Below are 19,394 nucleotides of genomic sequence, written 5' to 3'. Positions count from 1 at the left end.
CCAGGACACTAGGAGATGCTTGTTTAAAAATTGACAGATACCACATCATCAAGAATGTGTAAAAATATGTTCATTTGGAGGAAATGGAAGAACAGGAAGAGTGAAATATTTGAGTGGGAATGGTTGCAAGTTTTGTAGGTAACCAATATACGATTCCTATGTAACTCATTAGTTCTAGCAAGATTATTCCTGCAGCAATTAATTTTAAACCATTTTAGCTGAAAGAAAAGTGAAAAGTGAAATTTGGACACAGTGTTTCTGACTCCATGCTTCCACTTTGACCAAATCATTATGTACAATCTTTATGTCCTTACTCCTTAACTTTACCTCCCTAATATACTTTTTTTCTCCCAGAAGTATTTTGCATTTTATTTTAAAGGATTCATAGCATTTCATAAGCATTTGATCAATGAGAAATGAAATCTCTCAAAATGTAACTAGAAAGTTGCAGCTAAAACCCCTCTAAAGTAATACCTTCAGCATTATTTCAAGAAAATGCAATAACTCTTCTGATGATGAGTAGTAAATAGATTATTATTCATAAAGTCTAGCAGGTTTCTACAGCTAAATGGAAAGCATGCTAAAACTGCTTTGTGCTGAGTTTTCCCTTTCCAATGAAGGATAAAGGGTAGTGATCTCCTTATTCAGCAGTCACGATTGTTTTGCGGGGTGCTTGGAAGTGTCAGTCTTGAGTATTCTGAAACTGGCAAAAAAAGACCCTCTTTGAAGTTGATTGATTTTGAGCTGTGCCAAAAGTGAGTAGTCAAGAAAATCCAGTAAGTAAGAAGGGTTTGACTGTGATTTACTTTAAGTCATTTCACATTTCTGCCAATTCAGAAATTTATTAAAGCACTACTTTACATGAGAATTAGGTTATAGATGTTTTAGATTCTGCACTTGATAAAACAGGATTGGATTTTTTTTTTTTTCTTTTGGTCTGTTTAGGCAAAAGCTCAGAGAGGAACATACAGACTGGGAATTTGGAGAGACATGGCTGTTTTTCGGTTGTCGCCATCAGGACCGAGACTATTTGTTCAAGCAAGTTCACTATTTAGCATTCATTTTGTATTCATGAGGAATGCTTCTCTCTGAGCTGTTACTAATAGCTGCTATTGCCTTTCAGAGATGAGCTCAGATGTTTTCTGGAAAATGGCACATTAAATCATCTTAAGGTTTGTTTCTCAAGAGACTCTTCTTCAAATGCAGAAGTAGCCCCACCTAAATATGTGCAAGATGTCGTTAGGCTTCATGCTAAGGAGGTTGCCAGAGTCCTGCTGAAAGAGAGAGGTTACTTCTATGTATGTGGGTAAGTATAGAGTGGAGATGGGCTGTCTCAGAAATAGAACAGAGTTGGCAGAAGTTTGAGGCTTTACAAAGACTTAGTGGTGTCTGAAAAAAAGGACCAACATGTGTCGTGGTTTAAGCCCAGTCAGCAACTCAGCCACACAGCCCTTGCTCACTCCCCCCCCTTCCTCCCCCTGCTCCCAGAGGGATAGGGAGGAGAATCAAAAGCGTTGTAACTCCGACGGGTTGAGACAAGAACAGTCCAGTAACTAAGGTATAACACAAATCACTACTGCTGCCACCAATAATAATAACGATAATGGAAATAACAAGGGGAGAGAATACAACCGCATACCACCTGCTGACCGATACCCAGCCTGACCGAGCAGTGATCTAACCCTTCCGGGTAACTCCCCCCAGTTTATATACTGGGCATGACATGCTGTGGTATGGAATACCTTTTTGGTTAGTTTGGGTCAGGTGTTCCGTCTCTGCTTCCTCCCAGCTTCCCCTCCTCCCTGGCAGAGCATGAGCCTCAGAAAGTCGTTGGTCGGAGTAAACATTACTGAGCAGCAACTAAAAACATTGGTGTTATCAGCGTTGTTCCCAGGCCGAAAGTCAAAAACACAGCACTGCACCAGCTACTAAGAAGGGGAAAAATGACTGCTACTGCTGAACCTAGGACAGTATCCACCCCTTATTCCATACCATTCACATCATGCTCAGATCCCACATTTTCAATGTACCATCACTCTTATGTATATATACATATAGATATACATATACAAACAGAGAGCGAGCGAGAGATCATTCCTTAGTGCATGAACCAATCCCTATAAAGCTGCTGAGTCCATCCGGTCCATGATGTTGGGCTCCATCTCTTGTAACAGTCTTTCGGAGCAGGAGAGGCTGTGTGCAGTGTTCACACTCAGAATAACCTGGGCAATAGTGTCCATTGCCAAGTCCACCCCTCGATCACAAGTCCATCTCTATGTTGCATCTCTGCCCTGATGGCTTGAAGTGTCATGGGCCCACCAGGCTCAAAATAATTCACCCTCCCCTGCAGCAGTCTCTGCAACTTGTCGCGGGGGACTCCACACAGCTGCCTTCCATCTCCGACACTTCCGAAGCACTGGAGGGGCCCAGTGGGCTACATACTCGCCCAGGCTGTCCCACACACCCTGCCTACTTATGACTGTCCAGCCTTGGGGAAAATCTCTCGGTCCTCCTATATTGCCATCTAACCCTAGACAAGACCCAGACCCGACCCTGCTTAACTTTCAGGATCAAACAAAATGGTCGTGGATAAAACACACTCTGTATGCATGCCAACATGGTGATCCCCATCACGATCAGCAGGCAGGTCTCAAGGGTACCTAAAGGCCATTCAAAACCTTCAGAACTCTCAAATGCTGCTGCTGTACTTGTCACTGGAGCTGGTGTAGCTGCTGTTCTTGGAGCTGGAGTAGCTGCGCTGTCTGCTGCGGTCAGAGTTTGAGTAGCTGCTGTACTTGTCGCTGATGTTGGTGTAGCTGCTGTGCTTGGGGTTGGAGTAGCTGCATTATCTGTTGTAGTCAGACTTTGAGTAGCTGCTGTACTTGTGACTAGGGTGTGTGGGAATGTCTCCCTCATAGGCTTACCACCCGAGGAGGGGAAAAAAGATGTGTAACTGCTATACAGTTCTCTATACTTTGGGAGGTATATAATAGGTGGTGACCACAGTGGGAACGCAAGCCAGATCAGTTTCATGATCAATGATTCTATTGTATTACCAGTCATTATCATAAAGTACAATGAAACAAGAACCTTATGAATGCTTATCACAAATACGATTGGACACACTGGTCAGATCTGTCGTTATCTCAACCATTCGTGCCCCACGTTGGGCACCAAAAAGAACTGTCGTGGTTTAAGTCCAGCCAGTAACTCAGAACCATGCAGCTGCTCTCTCACTCTCCCCTTTCCTCCCCCCTGCTCCTGGAGGAATGGGGAGGAGAACCAAAAGAATGTAACTCCCACGGGTTGAGATAAGAACAGTTTAATAACTAAGGTATAACACAAATCACTACTGCTACCACCAATAATAATAATGATAAGGGAAATAACAAGGGAAGAGAATACAACCACTCACCACCCGCTGACCGATACCCAGCCTGACCGAGCAGTGATCTAACCCTTCCGGGTAACTCCCCCAGTTTTATAGTGAGCATGATGTGCTGTGGTGTGGAATACCTCTTTGGTTAGTTTGGGTCAGGTGTCCTGTCTCTGCTTCCTCCTGGCTTCCTCTCCTCCCTGGCAGAGCATGAGCCTCAGAAAGTCGTTGGTCGGAGTAAACATTACTGAGCAGCAACTAAAAACATCGGTGTTATCAGTGCTGTTCCCAGGCTGAAAGTCAAAAACACAACACTGCATCAGCTACTAAGAAGGAGAAAAATGACTGCTACTGCTGAACCCAGGACAGCATGATACTGAAAGAGCCTCCATGGAATGCTAGAATTTTATAACTATGTCTGTTTTTTTCAATACTGTCTTGAAAGTGTAGCTTGTAATCACGCAGATCCATGGTTGCTTTAATTACTTCTTATTTCTTTTTCATTTCTTAATAACAGGAGGTTTCAAGATAGATTTCTCTTGAGAAAATGAGATGAAAATTTGAGTACATGTGACTGAACTGCACAGCTGTGAGATAGCAGCAGTCTTCCAGGCTTGAATGGGCCAGAATGCTAAATCTCAGTAATATAATTTACAGTGGAAGTTTTATTTGTGGCTGCTAACTTACCTGAAGGTTTGAAATTTTCAGGAAATTTGTTGATAAATTGTCAGAACGTTTGAATATGAAACCCAATGTCAGTAGATTCTTCTGCAGGAATAAATTTGAGCAATGTGTATTAAAAATACCATTATTAATAAGTGAGGAGTTTGGGGGTTTTTGTTTTGTTTTGTTATATTGGAACCATATGGTGTTATAATAATAAAAGATACTTCAGCAGTCGAGTTCTCCCTAAAAGAAAAGTTATTCTGTGACAATTCAAGTAGGGTTCCAAGGGATTTTTTTCTTATAAATTACAATATGCTGAAAACTTCGTAATGTTTGATTGAGAGAAACCCTTGTTGCTGTCAGTGCTTAGCTGTGTGAGAACTTAGTGAGAATTTTGCTGTGCTATATACAAGCTGTATTTTTGGTTTGGGTTTTCTAATGCCTCTTTTCCAATGTTATCTTGCCTCACCTCTGAAGCTACTGATAAAACCAAAAATACACTATTACGCATTTTCCTAGTATATGTCTTTTTTTTATTTCAGAGATAAGAAGCACATGGCTGATGGTGTAAGTGATGCTGTAGTGGACATTTTAAGCATGGAAATGGAGGCTGACAAATTGGAAGCAATGAAATTCCTGGCCACGCTTCGAGAAGCAAAACGTTATTTGCAGGATGTGTGGAGCTAAATATTTAGCATTTCCTATGCTTTTGTAACACTGAAGATTTTGTTTCACACATGCTTTTGACTAAAAGTTATTGTCAAAAGTGCTGTCTTTAGTCACCCAAATCTTAATTTTCTCCATTGACCTTTCAAGCAGGAAGATAAACACGTTTTAAATGACAGGAAACCAGGCTGCCTTTGGAATTGCATGGTGGTTTTTAACTATGTTACATCATGGATTGTCTCAGTGCCTTGATTCTCTCATTTTAATGTCAGTTTAATGCAGAAAGTAAATGCTTCTGCACTTGTACAAATATAATTGTATGTTTACATTTTATCATCGGGGGTTTTTTTCCTATAATGTATACATGTATGCATCATCAAAAATATTACAGACTTGCCAAGACTGCCTCTGTAAACCCTTTTCTGCTCAACTTTGTGAATAGAATAGGAAAAGACTTTAAAACAAACAAACAAAACACAAAAAAAACCCACAAAAAAACCCCAAAAACCAAACCCTTGGCTGATAAACTTTCCTTTTTACCTCAAGGCAACAGGACAAAGTCAAGTTGTATGCTGTGCTTATTGAACCCGTTTCACACATAAGTCTTACCCTATTTTCGGTTGCTCCTGGGGAACATCTAGTGTGTTGCTGACTGCATGGAGTTTTTGGTAATTAAGCCCAAGGCTACTGTTTTCGGCTTAACTGCATTCCAGTTTTACTTTGGAACTAGAAATGGAGTCTGGAGGTCAGCTGAGGCCTCAGCATATAGTGTGTACACGAGGCAACTGGGAAGGGCAGGCATTTAGGAACAGCTACTGGGTGGACTGTGTGTCTAAGCCTAGCTACTGGTGGGATCCACAGTGTATGTGTTCGTTGTTGGAATCCACTTTACTATGAGGGTAGTGAAGCTCTGGAAAAGTTGTCCAAGGAAGCTGTGGCTGCCCCATCCCTGGAAGTGTTCAAGGACAGGTTTGACAGGGCTTGAAGCAACCTGGTCTAGTGGAAGGTGTCCCTGACTGTGGCGGGGGCGGTGGAAATAGATGATCTTTAAGGTCACTTCCACCCAAAATAGTCTGATTCCATGTATGTATGTGTATATTTCCCACCAGACCTTTAGTCTGGTCAGCTGGAGGGAGGGACGACTGGTTGGACCTGGGATCACTCCCAATTCAGGTGTATATGTGTATACTGGGGAAAGTCCTTGCCCTCAAAGAATGCAGTTTTAAATAAAATCCCAAGCGCACATTTGCCAAAAACTTGGTGGGTATCTGTTTTGTTTGTTGTTTTTTTGTTTGGTTTGGTGCTTTGTTAGATTTGTTTCATGCTTCATTACCTGGTATTTAGTGCATTCAGATTAACTGAAGATGAGGCCATGTATGTTTTTCTACAAGTGAAGCCACACACAGATTTTGAAGCAGAGGTCTTGTGCCTGCTCTCTCTGCCCTGAGTGCCCATGTGTATAGGGGTAAACAGAAAGTCAGCGGAAGTCATAAACCATTTCTCACTCCTGTGACATCCTTTTTACTCTCCAGCTACTTTCAGTGTAGCTGTATGGCTGGTGATTAACACATCAGCTGCTGCCACCATGTCCTAACCCACTATGGTGGGTTATAATGCCTTTTTTTCCCAAACTCATTCTATCTGTGCCAGTCATGCTGGGTGTCTCAGCAGACATCATCAGATGTGACAGTACCTCTTGTGCCCTTGAGCAGATTCCAGCCCAGAGGTCTCTGAAGCCCAGGTTCTGTTTGGCTTATACACAGCAACATGCTGAAATCAGGTTGTGGGGTTTTGTTTATTTGCTTGGGTTTTTTGACAAGGTGTATTTTTTATTGTATCCTATCTATACATCCGCTGTTAGTTGTTAGCTTCAGGTATGTGGGACGGAAGGATTTTCTTCTTCCTTGCCCAACAAAAATATCCATGCAGCAGCCTGTTTCTTCTGGAGGGAGCGTCTTCTTGTTACTATTCCAATATATTAAATGAAAAAGAGATTAAATTTATGCTTGTTCTTTGCAGTCATTCATATTGCTGCTTAGGGCAGGATATGCATGGAATGCCAGTTAGTGTCATCTATGCATGTTTTATATGGACTCTCCCACTAACAGTGGCTTACTGTGCCATTAGGTGTTGTAAATACTCTGAAAATCCAAATCTTTTTTTGAAACCATCCCTGCAGATACTTCTCCAAAAGTTGTATTTCATGTTGCAATAGCAGTTGCTGTTACTAGGCAAAGATGGGTTGTTACATAAACCATGCTGAAAACACACTGCATGTTTTAACTAAATGTTACCATATGCCTTACTAAGAGTACTTCCCAGATAATAGTGTTTCTGTTGAGGATAGAAATACTTTGTTAAGTTCCATGCTTGGCTAAAGTAGTGTCCATGCTGGATATGATCTCAGAAGCCTATACCTGAAGACTTTGTGCTTTTTAAAACCTTTGTCGACACCATGGCATAGATCATTTATATATATCTTACCCATAAATCCTCTGCTTGAATGGACAAATTCAGCTGCAGCTGTATATAATGCTGAATTCCCCTTAAATAAGCATTTATAGTCAGTCCATTATTCTGTAGATGATTTTTCTTAAAGAAGAATAAAAGAACACCTATAGCGAACAGTTATGATATGACCTGTCTGAAGCTCAACTTTGAGCTTTAGGGATCTCATGAAATCATATGCTTGCAACTTTTATTTTCTACGAAGTAAATATGGGTATTCTCATTGTGTGTTTATGCTTTTAGCAATTTGGTATGTGGTGGCCTTGCAAAACCAATATATTAATGTCTCAGTTTCACTGGATATCCCTTCTATAAAAAGGCCTGGGATTGTTTTGCTCAGCTGTCATCCTGGGTCTCAGGCTGACACAGCTTCAGTTTTTTTCCTGCTCTTTGAATGGAAACTTTATGCCTCCGTCTCTGGAACCATCTCACTCCAGTTATGCTTCATCTGAGTTGGGAAGACCAAAACTGAATCCAGTAATCCAGTTTCAGACATGACAGTGATTTTATAATAAATAACAGCAGAATATATTCAGTGTTGCTTTCTGTTCTGTTCTGGGTTTTGGGATGTTGCGGAGAAATAAAAATGGAAGAACCACTTGTGCCTGCTGATGGTTATAGGAAGATCATTACGTTGCTGAAAGTTATGGTCTACAAACTCTGGTTGCTTATAGTGAATTGGGAGATGAATCTACATTGGCAGAATGATACGAGCAATTGATTTGGATCTGAAAATTGAGCTAGTTGATACAATGGTTTAATATAAGAGCTATGATTTTAATGAATCTTGAGTCTTCTCTCCAGTTGAAAAAAATTATGTAAATATAAAAAGATGCTCAGTATTATTAGAGTTGCCCATCATAAAGAAATCAAAATACTTTTGAATCAATAGCAAAAGCAGTGTATCAATTTGTTTAGTCTCAGAACCATATTCAAATATGTTTTATATTGAAAAAAATCAGTTTCATGCAAATGCAAATTACAGTCTTGAAAAGTTGATTCAGCAGCACTACAAATTGCATTACTTTCATTAGCATTTGAATAAATGCTGCACTTCTGGTGGAAAAGGTTTGTCGCATTGACAAAGCACTCAAAGCCAATTGTGCTGATTAAAAAAGAAAAGGTTCTATAGCGAGTTTGAAAACAGTTTTGTAAGGCTCCATCAGTCAGGGATATTAATTTCTAATCTGCTTTTAACTTTATTGCTTAGATGATTGATTGGTTTCCCTTAACTTTTTTTTAAAATTTATTTTATTGTAGCTTGCTAGGAGATCAGCGGGGCTGTTTGCATTGAGGAGTCTGCAGTACTCCTCAATGGTGGGACAATGGCATTGTTTAGTTGTTTGTCAAGTGTTGGGAGAACACCAACGTGTCAGTTGCCCTTGACTTACGAACACAAATGAAAGCAGAATTAGGTGGCTATGACTGCTCAACATTTTTGGGTGGGGCCAGATGTTGAAACGGGCGCTTGTGCCTGGCTTGCAGGAACCTTTTTCCATGTTTTTGTGTAAACTGCTCTGTCTCCCAGTTGAATGCCAGATACCTGCTTATAGTTCTTACAGACCACTAGTTCTTAAGGCTACGATGTAGAATCATAGAATCAACTAGGTTGGAAAAGACCTTTAAGATCAAGTCCAACAGTTATCGCAGGACTGCTAAGTCCATCACTAAACCATGTCACTAAGAGCCTCATCTACACGGTTTTTGAACACTTCCAGAGATGGGGATTCCACCACTTCCCTGGGCAACCTGTTCCAATGCCTGATCACCCTCTCTGTGAAGAAATTTTTCCTAATATCCAATTTAAACCTCCCCTGGTGCAGCTTGAGGCCGTTACCTCTTGTTCTATCACTTGTTACCTGGGAGAAGAGACTGACCCCCACCTCGTTAAACCTCCTTCCGGCAGTTTTAGAGAGCAGTAATGTCCCTCCGAGCCTTCTCCAGATGAAACAACCCCAGTTCCCTCAGCCATTCCTCATGAGACTTGTGCTTCAGACCCTTCACCAGCTTTTTTTGCCCTTCTCTGGATCTGCTCCAGCACCTTAATGTCTCTCTTACTATAGTGAGGAGCCCAGAACTGAGCACAAGATATGAGGTGTGTCCTCACAAGTGCAGAGTACAGGGGGATGATCACTGCCCTGGCCCTGCTGGCTGTGCTATTTCTGATGCAGGCCAGGGTACTATTGACCTTCTTGGCTGCACCCTTTGGTGGGGACAGATTCCTGCAGAACAAGCCACCCTGTGTCCCCGGCACTTCTTTTTGTTTTCTGTGAAGATGAGAAAGGAGCAGTATAGGAGCAGTCAGATAAACAGCCTGTTGTCTTGGAAGACACTGTTCTCAAGGCACAATCTCTTTCCCCTTTTCATGTTACAATTCCTAAACACAATGGAAGGGGGGGACATGTGGGGCCAGTGGAAGTAAATTTTTAGGTTTTCCTTGCATAAGAACAGCTGGAGCAAACACAGATAGGAGGAGGAGATAGGGATCCTGTAGCATTTTTTAATATAGATGATTTGATGTCCAAGAATTTCACACAAGTTGGGTTTTGAAACATCTGTTCCTCTGAGAAGTAGAACACACTGATTTATTTTATTTTTGTAAAATTCTCAAACAAAAAGCTAATTGCTAAACAGAAATGGCAGTATTTCTTTACCAATGCACAAGTTAAGGCTCTTACAGTTTTGCACAAGTTAAGGCTCTTACAGTTTTACACAAGGAGAGTATTGCATTTTAAGGTAAATGGAAACATTTTTCATGTTTTTAAAACTTCCTGCAACCATCAGTTCAGAACTCTTAGGAAATGGGGATAATAATTCTTCCAGCAGTTTAATTGTTTTGCTTTTTCTTTTTTAATGAGTTGTGTAAAACATCTTTGTTTTCTTCATACATATGCATGTATGTGTATCTAAATATAAAGATATATACCTATCCATTGCCAAGGTCTTAATTTATTTTTTGTCCTTGCTTTACAGGTTGTATTTTGAATCACCTGTCTGGATAACAGTGTCCTTCAGTTTACACAGCCGTATTTTGCTATTAAAATATATGTAGACCTTTATTTAGAAAATGCCAAATGGCAGTTCCCTCCATTCAGCACTAACAGAAGAATAGAAGACTCCTCTTGCTTTTTCATTTTGAAGAGAGGAAGAACTTTATGAGTGCACAAATGGTAAATAAAAAAGAAGGCATAAATCTGTAAACTGCTGTACTGAGTGTGCTGGAGGAAAACAAACATCACTCCTATCTTTAAGATGAACCAGAAAGAAGATCTGGATAACTTCAGGCTGGTCAGGTTCATCTTCATCCTTGGGAAGATGATGGAGCAAACTCTCCTGGAAACCATTTCCAAGGGCAGTGCCGTGAATTAGTCGTCATGGATAATGAGGAAATAGTGCCTGCCCGATGTGGTAGCCTTCTAAAATAAGAAGGCTGAGTGCTGGATCAGGGAAAAGTGGTGGATGTCATTTGATTTCAGCTGTAGTGAGGTTTTCAACACTGTCTTACTGATGAAATACAGACTAAAGAAGTGAACAGCGAGGTGGATTGAAAACTGACTGAACTGTTGGTCTTCAGTGGCTGTGATTAGCTCAGCTGGATGCCAGTCACCAGTGGTGTGCCTCAGGGGACAATACTGGGTCCAGTCCTGTTTAACATCTTCATTAATGACCTGGATGACAGGGGCAGAGTGCACACTCAGCAAGTTGGCAGGTGACACAGAGTAGGGGATACGGTTGTGTTTGACAGTCAAGATGAATGTGTTGCTTTTTAGAGCGACCCTGACAGACTGGAGCACAAGGCCAACAGAAATCTTACTTTCAAGTGCTTGTCTTCAACCTGACTGCTGGCACCTCTCTTACATGAAGCATAGTTTGCTGCAGATAGAAGGCATCTGACTTGAGCTTCAGACAATGAAAAGATACTCCCCAAGGAAACCTGCACATGAAGAGGAAGTCCTGTAGAGATTACTCAAAGCTTTCATGTTAGGGAGTTTGTGGTGTTCTTTGATGGCTCTGATATTTACATCATTATGGAATAGTCTACGGTCTACATTTTTTCTTTTTCCTGACACTTAATGCTTTCTGAAATGTTCAGTGTTACACATATTAAGAAGAGGCAGGGATTTCCTGCACCACTGCCACAGACTACCCAGTAGAGCTGTTTCCCTTTCCCTGATGTTTACATTTAAAATTATCATATTTGTTTCCTAATAAAACTTTATGTCAAAATTCAACAGTATTTTTCTTTTTCAAGATTTTCAGCAGCATCTTAAGCACTGCTTTGCGACTACATTTTATTTGTGTTTCTGCTTCCTTTTGGGCCAAAGCCAGATTAACGGCCTGAAAGAAAATACTGAAGTCATGGTATGAACTTCTGCAATTCGTCTGAGCAAGTTCATCCTCAGCAGAGATAAATTAAAACCAAACTGGTTGATTCACTGTGAGTCAGACTGCAAAAAGTATGCATATGGGCTTCAGAAAGACAAAGTATACATTCCAGGTGGCCTAATAAACTAAATTTTGTTTTATATTTTTAATGTTAGGCCTGTGCAAAGAATGATGACACTGATTTTTTTGAGTCATTTATTGAGGTTCTGCAGCACTGGAGAATAGTCAACTTTGATCTGGACAGAGATACAGGTAATTGTGAGCTTCAGATGATCACTTGCATTTTTAACGCATCTGAAGTGAGTGGTTAATACTTACTTGTAATGTTGATGTGTGGAGTGGAAAACTCTGAGAGTCTTAAGGAGAAGGTGCATGTTAATATACGGCTAAGCCTACCAAGGCTAACCCGGAATGCTCTGCATTGAAATAAGGGACTCAGATTTTGAATGTATGTGCTCCTGTCAATGACAAACTCTGTAAATTCTTGTATTTATGACCTAGTGATGGCTGAATAGTGAAGTGAACTGTTTCACAAGTTGCTTGTCATCACCTTGTATGTGCAGCATGCCAGTCCATGTTTTATCATATGTGATGACAGTCATTACGTTATTGTTAGGACTTCTGGTTCATTTTGCCAAAGATCTCTGTAAAATTCTTACTGCCCTCACTGATGAGTTATGGTTACTTGGGGCAACACAGTTGTTTTAAATTATTTTCTCATTAAACTTTGTAAAATCCGTAAGAATATATAATTCTTGTTAGATAACTAGTTTTCAGATTCCGCATAGCTATGAGTATAAATGTGAAGCACTGTCAAGGTGTTTCAAGTCTTATAGTATTATACACATTTTGATTTAACAATTTATCTCATGTTTTACAGTCCTCCATTGTCACCTTGCACAAACCACCTCCTTGCCTCTTAATTCTCATATCATAGTTTAGTGTCAATTCCTGCTGATTTTATGGAAAAGCTAGACTAAAGAGGTCTTTTCAATGATGTAACTGAGTGGGACCTCTGCAAAAGATTAGCTAATTTCTCTATTTTCTTTTCTTTCTTGCTTCTTTGTTCTTGCACCTTCAGGTATACACTTCTGCCATCTGCTTATTCTCTTTTTCAGATACATGTATTCCTTTGATAACCTTTCCTCTCTCCTCTGCGCACACTTGTGGCTGTGTTTCTCATGCTAGAAGGTATCCTGTTGGCACGTTTTGAACATATCTACTTCCAAAGGTGATTCTGCTGTCCTAATGTCTCATGTTTTCCATGCCTTTTTCTGCTTCATGACAATGATTCCAATGAGAGCATCTAGGCTGAAATTCTGTCTTTCTTTTCTCTTGCAGAGGTCTGGGACCTCTCTTGCAATAAAGCGTGAAGAAGGGTATAGAAATTGCTGAAAGCCAGGAGTCAGCAATGGCGAACTTTTTCCTACCTCTTGCTGTGTATTTCTGAAATGATTGATATAAAATCCCCATTTTTTGATAGGACAAATATTTTATTTGTCTCTTAAGGAGTTGATTCTGTGTCTCTAAAGTCATAGCAGGGAATTTCTGCAAATTCTGGGTTTTCTTCTACAGAGGATATGCCCTTCTTTTTCTCTGATAGACCGTTCAGAATAGAGAGATAGAAATACTGTTTTCTCTAGCACTGACACTTGCGAACTCCTAGTGAATATGATGCAGATGGCCATGTCATCCTTTGGGTTTATTGAATTTCAGGTTCAAAAATCTCCTGACAAGGGAAACAAAAAATATACATGCACGCTACACATGTCCCCAGCACTGGTTGTGCGTAAGATGACAGAAAAAAAGTGGACATCCTCTTTTTTCTGTCTTATCATCCAGGCAGGTGTTTGTGTATGGAAATCAGCTGCTGGCAAGCCAGCAAATAAGTAACCAGTCATCAATACAGTATATGCAGATTTTTGTTGCTGTAAATCTGCTCATGGTGTATGCATCAGCCATGTTTTATAAGAAAGGAGAAGGATCACGGGAGTGGAAATAATGTATCTGAAGAGTGAGGGTGTTCGTTTTCAGTATACTTCATTTTCATTCTCAGATTTTTGCCTCCTTGCTGCATGCTGGGGTTGAGAAGATTTCTTGACAGGGCACCTGTAATCCATTGCTTGCACTGTGCCAAGTAAACACAGCATCTTTCTTGAGACAGACTGCCCAGTTTATCTCTGCTAGCAAACTGTAGTAGAGAAATACAATAAAGGCAGTTCAACCACAGGCGAACTTCATTTCTGAGGATGCAGAGAATGCTTGCACTGCTGTCAGTAGCTGCTGAGGACTCTGCTGTCTTGCGGTCAGCTTTAATTTGCAACTGAAGTTAGATAAAAATTCCACCAAAGTCAGCAGTATGGGAAATGTGCTGAATTAACACAGTCAATCACCTGCTTTGAAGGGTGAGTGCTTTCTGGCCAACTTACATTCCTGGTGAGCTAATGTTTTAGAGAGTGGCATGCACATCTGCCTTCAGTGAATTTGTTGACCTCTCTGAGAGAGTGAGTGTACCCCCAGCTTGCATGCTACTGAGTAAATCAACAGTAACCTCCTGTGCTCCTCAAACACTCTTGCCCTGTTACAGGACGACTATATTACTGATCGCTCATTGCAGGGCCTTGGGCAGCTGCAGTACTAGAGAATACATTTTGATAGTATTTATAGTACTTACCTTGTTTAAGGTGGGGAAGGATGAAAAGAGAAAATGCTTTTGGAATTGGCAGCCTGGGTGATGTTAAAAGAAGTTGTCTGACATTATCTTGTAGAAAGAAGTTAAGGATAGCACAGATTTACTAGGGAAAAAAACATCCATTTGCTTTATAGGAAATTGTTACTCAAAATATGGTGTTATATTGAAATAAACAGGGATGGAACTTCCACTCAAATAATGCTGTGAATCAGCAGAAACCTTGTGCTTGGGCATCAGTATGGAGTTCTTAAGTCTTAAATTAGAGATTGTGGGTGGATGGCACAGTCTTTCTGTAACCCACATCTTTTATGTGTGAAATCATCAGTGAAAACATCATAATGATAAGGGTGAAGCATAAAAGAAATCTATTGTGTCTTTATTTCAGATGATCAAACACATTATTTGCAGTGTCCCATCCTCATTGTGTCACAAGGAATCATTACTGATATGATCCACTGTCATCTGTTGTTTGTGTTCTAGTCTAGCTAATGCCTGACATCTGTTTCTGCATTTTTTTTACATTCAATTTGTTTCACTTTCCAGAGAAAGAATACAAGAGCTATAGACAGGGTTGGGTTCTTTTTTTTTTTTGTTTTTTTTTTTTGTGGCTGTATTCTTTGTACTATTCCTGCTCATATGGACATGCCTCCATAGCTTTGGTACCACACAAACAGAGAATGCATATAAAGAGATGCCTGCTGTGATGACCTTTGTAAGGAGAAAGTATCGTGTCAATGTTGAGAAGTAAATAAAAGATTACTTTAAAAGAAGAGAGTAGGAGAGAAAACAAAATGAGTCTGACCGTTGATTTAAGTTTGGAACAATTTTAGAAGAGCTGAAAATGATTGCAAAACTTAGAGACTGTTTAACAAATTTAACCCCAAGCACTTCTATTTATCATTTTTGGCTCATAGAATTAGCTTCATTTCAGAAGCAATGACAGATAGATTTCTTGATTTATGATACATTTTGGCTGAGGCCTGAAACACTCTTAAAACCCTTGCAGCAAAAATCTTTTCAATTGACCTATGGGAGTTCTATTGATCTCCAGCAGAAGGCAAGGCAAGTTCCTTGTGTAGCCACAAAATCACATCTTACAAAAGAGAGTAATCAATCTTCATGCTCTGTTTACTTTTCTTTTAAAGACATAATCTTTTGTAGCGAAACTGCTGTTAATAAGATGTCAAAAGGGCACCCAACCCACCAACGAGTTTAAAAATGTTTTTTAAAGCAGCAACTTGATTTTCAAAACTTATGTTTTTGTTCCAAGCTTGGATCTATGCTTCTTTGTACGGCTTAACTGTGGTGTTTTAAGTTTTAGGCAACTGCAGTGGCTAGGCTGGGCAGTGAGAGATTTTGGGAGCTGGACTCCTGGGCCTGGCTGGGCTTTAGTTTAGGGAAACCTTTATGAACATTGGTGCTTCTGCTGTCCCAAATACAGAAACATGTCCAAACTTGGCAGGACTTTTCAAGTATGCTGAATTATTTATACTTCAAATTGTCTTGGATTTAGAAAGTTGCATTTAGAAAGTTGACCCTGTCATTACCATTTTAGGATTTGAATTTGTTTGGTTATCTTTTATTCTCTTTCCTTTCCTACCCATTCTTTTTCTTTGGTTTGCTCTACTATTTTTATATATGTTACATTTGTTTTTCAGCAATAAACAACAAAGAAAAACACTGGCCATTTGTGTCTGAATGGTATCAAGAAATCCAAAGGTCACCAGGAGTTAACACTTAAATATTGCCCTTCAGCACAGATAGCTCATGTTTGCAGTGACATGACTGAGATATACTGCTTAGGTGTCTACATTCTTGGGTGCTCTGCTGGATTGTATAGATGTGCTTCTGCTGGAGCCATCAGTATTATCAGATTTGAATTCCTGACGGCTTCCTTTTGGACATGCTCCTTGAGCACAGGCTCACATCTGCACATCCGCACTTTCTCTCAGTGAGAGAGGTCGTGATTCCCATGTATGTATTTCCAACTTTTCATTTCCCCATCTCAGATGTTGCTGATTCTTCTGCAGTTCTGGGACATTACATTCCATCAGAATTGGGAAATGATGTTGTGTGAGATGTTTACAGTCTAGTGGATCTGTTTCAGCCTGATGCTGTGGGCAAAGAAAACTACCACTGTAAGTGGAACATGTCAAGTGCTGCAATGGATCAGGTGTGCAGAGCAGAGCTGGAATCTCTGTTGTTGAGGATTTGTGAAATGTGCCTGAATTGGACCTTAAGCAACCCAATCTAGTCTTGGAAGTTAGCTGCACCTAGAGCAGAGTAAGGGCTTAGATGGCAGAGATCCTTTTCAGCCTAAATTCTTCAATGATCCTATGAGATGATCAGGTCTAATCGCATGAGGCTAAATGCAAAGCACAGTTATCTGTATGCATTCATGTATCCAAGCAAGCAAGAAAATAGACAAACCATCTTCCTGCAGCTGGGAGAGTTTTAAAAAAATCCATTAGCAAATAGCAATACTTCATTATAAAGACAGTTATGGCTAAGAGATAATGTAGGTGTTGACAAAATATGCGTGACTGAGCATATTTCCTATCAACTGTCATCACTGCTGGGTGGGGGGCACTGGTCAAGGCTGACTAAGATGACTCTGTCAGAAGTTTCAGGAATGTAACTCCCAAAGTGATGAGTAAGAAGCACCATGCATGGCACTGCTGTTTCAGACAACTGCAGGATCTGTTTTTCTTATCAAGTCTTTTTCATTTTTCTACACTTTGAGTCCATTTCCATTATCAGTTACTTGGAAATGTAGAAATATTGTTCAAAGTCTTTTTTTGCAGTGTGGTACTGCACCACACTGGGACTTTTTGTAAGTTCATTCTTTGGTCTCAGAAAGTTTGTATATGTAATTGTGCACTTTAATTTTGTTCTGTATTTCCCCAGTGCACAAGCGGTTTAGTGAATTCAAATGATTAACAAATATTGGCAGTCAGGTCTTTTTTTTTTTTGTCAGCATGCCTGCCAAGTATTAGCAGGATTCAATTTAAAAAGATTGAGATAATGATCTCTTTCCTTATAGCATGTTACTTTGTCTGGCCTGTACAGCCCATTTTTCTCTCATACAGTCAACTTACATGCCATGGAAGCTTTTAAAGCAGATAGATAAATAGTAAAATCCTAATACTGACTGATTTCTTTGCACTTGTGACAAATTTAGTTTTGAAAAAGTATTCTCAGATTTAAATGGGCAAGTGCAAATTTTTCATTACATTTCTGTTAAAAGTGTGTGCTAATGGGAAAATGATAGGCTGCATTGGCTTCAAAAGGAAATACACATAATTTTGAATTGTAGTCAAAATGAACTGTGAAAACAGTTTGATTTTATATTATAAAAATAACATAAATTAGCTTGATTTTATATTTTCATGTAATTCTTTTATATTTGTAGCTACAGTTCAGTAAAATAGTTCATCAATTTTACAGAGGCTTTTGATTTAGTGTTCAGAAGATATTATCTCACAATACGCTCTTCTAGAACTACTCAAAGGTGTTTAAACCAGTGACTCCCTTTCTGACATTGTTTTTTTTTCCATAATGAAAGTAAGGCAGTGTTGGGAATTCTTGGTTGGAAGACCTTCTTCTCTGGAGGTTTCTAGTTCAACCTCCTCCTCAGAGCACTGCTGCCACCAGCGCTACTCAGCTAACCTGTGGCACTGTCCAGCTGTTGTGAAAATTGCTATGTGTAGAGAAAGATATATATGTATACATACCTCAGTATAACTTTTTAAAGTTTAGGTTTCTGTTTCAAGTTCAAAAACTATTACAATTATGCAGAAAGAATTATGAGAGTGGAAGATGGTCTCTTTTAATAATTTCTGGTTTAGTTGTCTGAAGTTTCTCAGCTTTGCTGTGGTCTTCTACTGAATTGTTCAGGATCTGTTCTAAATCCTTTTGAAATCAGCAAGCATCAGGGGAATAGAGCAGACCTGAGTGCTGTCACAGGTGCATTTCTATCACAGTGTGCTGATGCACTGAAGGTGAAACACTCTTGTGGAAATGTGTCAACACTAATGAAGCCTTCAAAGAATGTTAAATATGTAGATCTACTCTACAACAGCTGTAAAATCAATATAAAGGGTGAGAGGAGCTGCTTTACTGTAGTTTGTGGTGTTCTGCCTCTTCTCAGGCATAGAAGTATGGAATAAATAATGTAAAAGTTTTGCAAGATGGGATGTGGAAAGAACCTTGAGTATATTAAACTGGGCAGGATATAAGTGTGATTTTAGGCAGAGCATAATTATAAGCTTTTGAAACAGGAGACATTTTTGAACATAAAGGCAAAGTGGGCTTTAAGGTATGTTATTTATTTAGTAAAAAATGATGAGGTAAATTAATTTATAAGAGTCTGTAATATTTGAACGTGTCTATACTACTTACTACATGGGATTTCTTGCTTGTCTTACCAACAATCAGAAGAGAGATTCATGACTGAAGATCTCAATATATGATTTAACTTCTATAATTTTAATATTTAGCCATCTCTGAAGAACTTGATGTATGTAAAGAGCTCGTCTTGGAAGTATTGCTTATTCTTAGGAAACAATCTTTTCTTCATGTCTATTGTATTTGTCTCCTGACTTTAATTTCTTGTCTGTCAGTATTAGCTTACATTTTGTAGTATCCTCTTGTTAGTATGTACTGGTGTTTTTACTGCATAATAATACATTTTCTCTACTCTCTTTCTCAATATATTTCTTTGCAGGTTGTCGTATTATAGCATCTGAAAAGGTTTACAGGGAAACCACACCAGAAAGTAGCAAAGAATCTGTGGCTGCAGTTACAGGCAGAGATATGGGTTCTTACCCACATCAGAAGGACTAAAATGACACTCTGAAGCTTTTGGGGAGTAGTCAGCATAGATTTATGAAGGGAAAATCATATCTGAACAGCCTGGCAGCCTTCCACAATGAGATGACTGGCTTGGCAGATGAGGGGAGAGCAGAGGATGTTGTTTATCTTGAGTTTGGAAAGGCTGTCAACATTGCCTCCTATAACATCCCTCTCAGACAAGCTGATGAAGCATAGTCTGGAGGAATAGACAGTGGTTGAAAACTAGCTGAACTTCTGGGCTCAGAC

The 19,394-nt window shown here is 39.6% G+C and overlaps 1 protein-coding gene across 1 annotated transcript in view; it reads left to right on the top strand.

Moving 5' to 3' along the window:
* Positions 1 to 5,758, top strand: part of MTRR (5-methyltetrahydrofolate-homocysteine methyltransferase reductase) — a 30,681-nt gene extending 24,923 nt beyond the window's left edge. The window contains exons 12-14 of the mRNA XM_080610203.1: positions 946 to 1,065; positions 1,124 to 1,306; positions 4,585 to 5,758. Coding sequence (XP_080466329.1) covers positions 946 to 1,065; positions 1,124 to 1,306; positions 4,585 to 4,729 — 448 coding nt within the window. The 3' untranslated portion in view covers positions 4,730 to 5,758. The remainder of the gene's footprint in view (positions 1 to 945; positions 1,066 to 1,123; positions 1,307 to 4,584) is intronic.
* Positions 5,759 to 19,394: the final 13,636 nt, after the last annotated feature.

Source organism: Psittacula echo, assembly GCF_963264785.1.
Source record: "Psittacula echo genome assembly, chromosome: 2".
Taxonomy (NCBI): Eukaryota; Metazoa; Chordata; class Aves; order Psittaciformes; family Psittacidae; genus Psittacula; species Psittacula echo.
The sequence above is the reverse complement of the archived record's forward strand: the minus strand, read 5'-3'. Positions and strand labels throughout refer to the sequence as shown.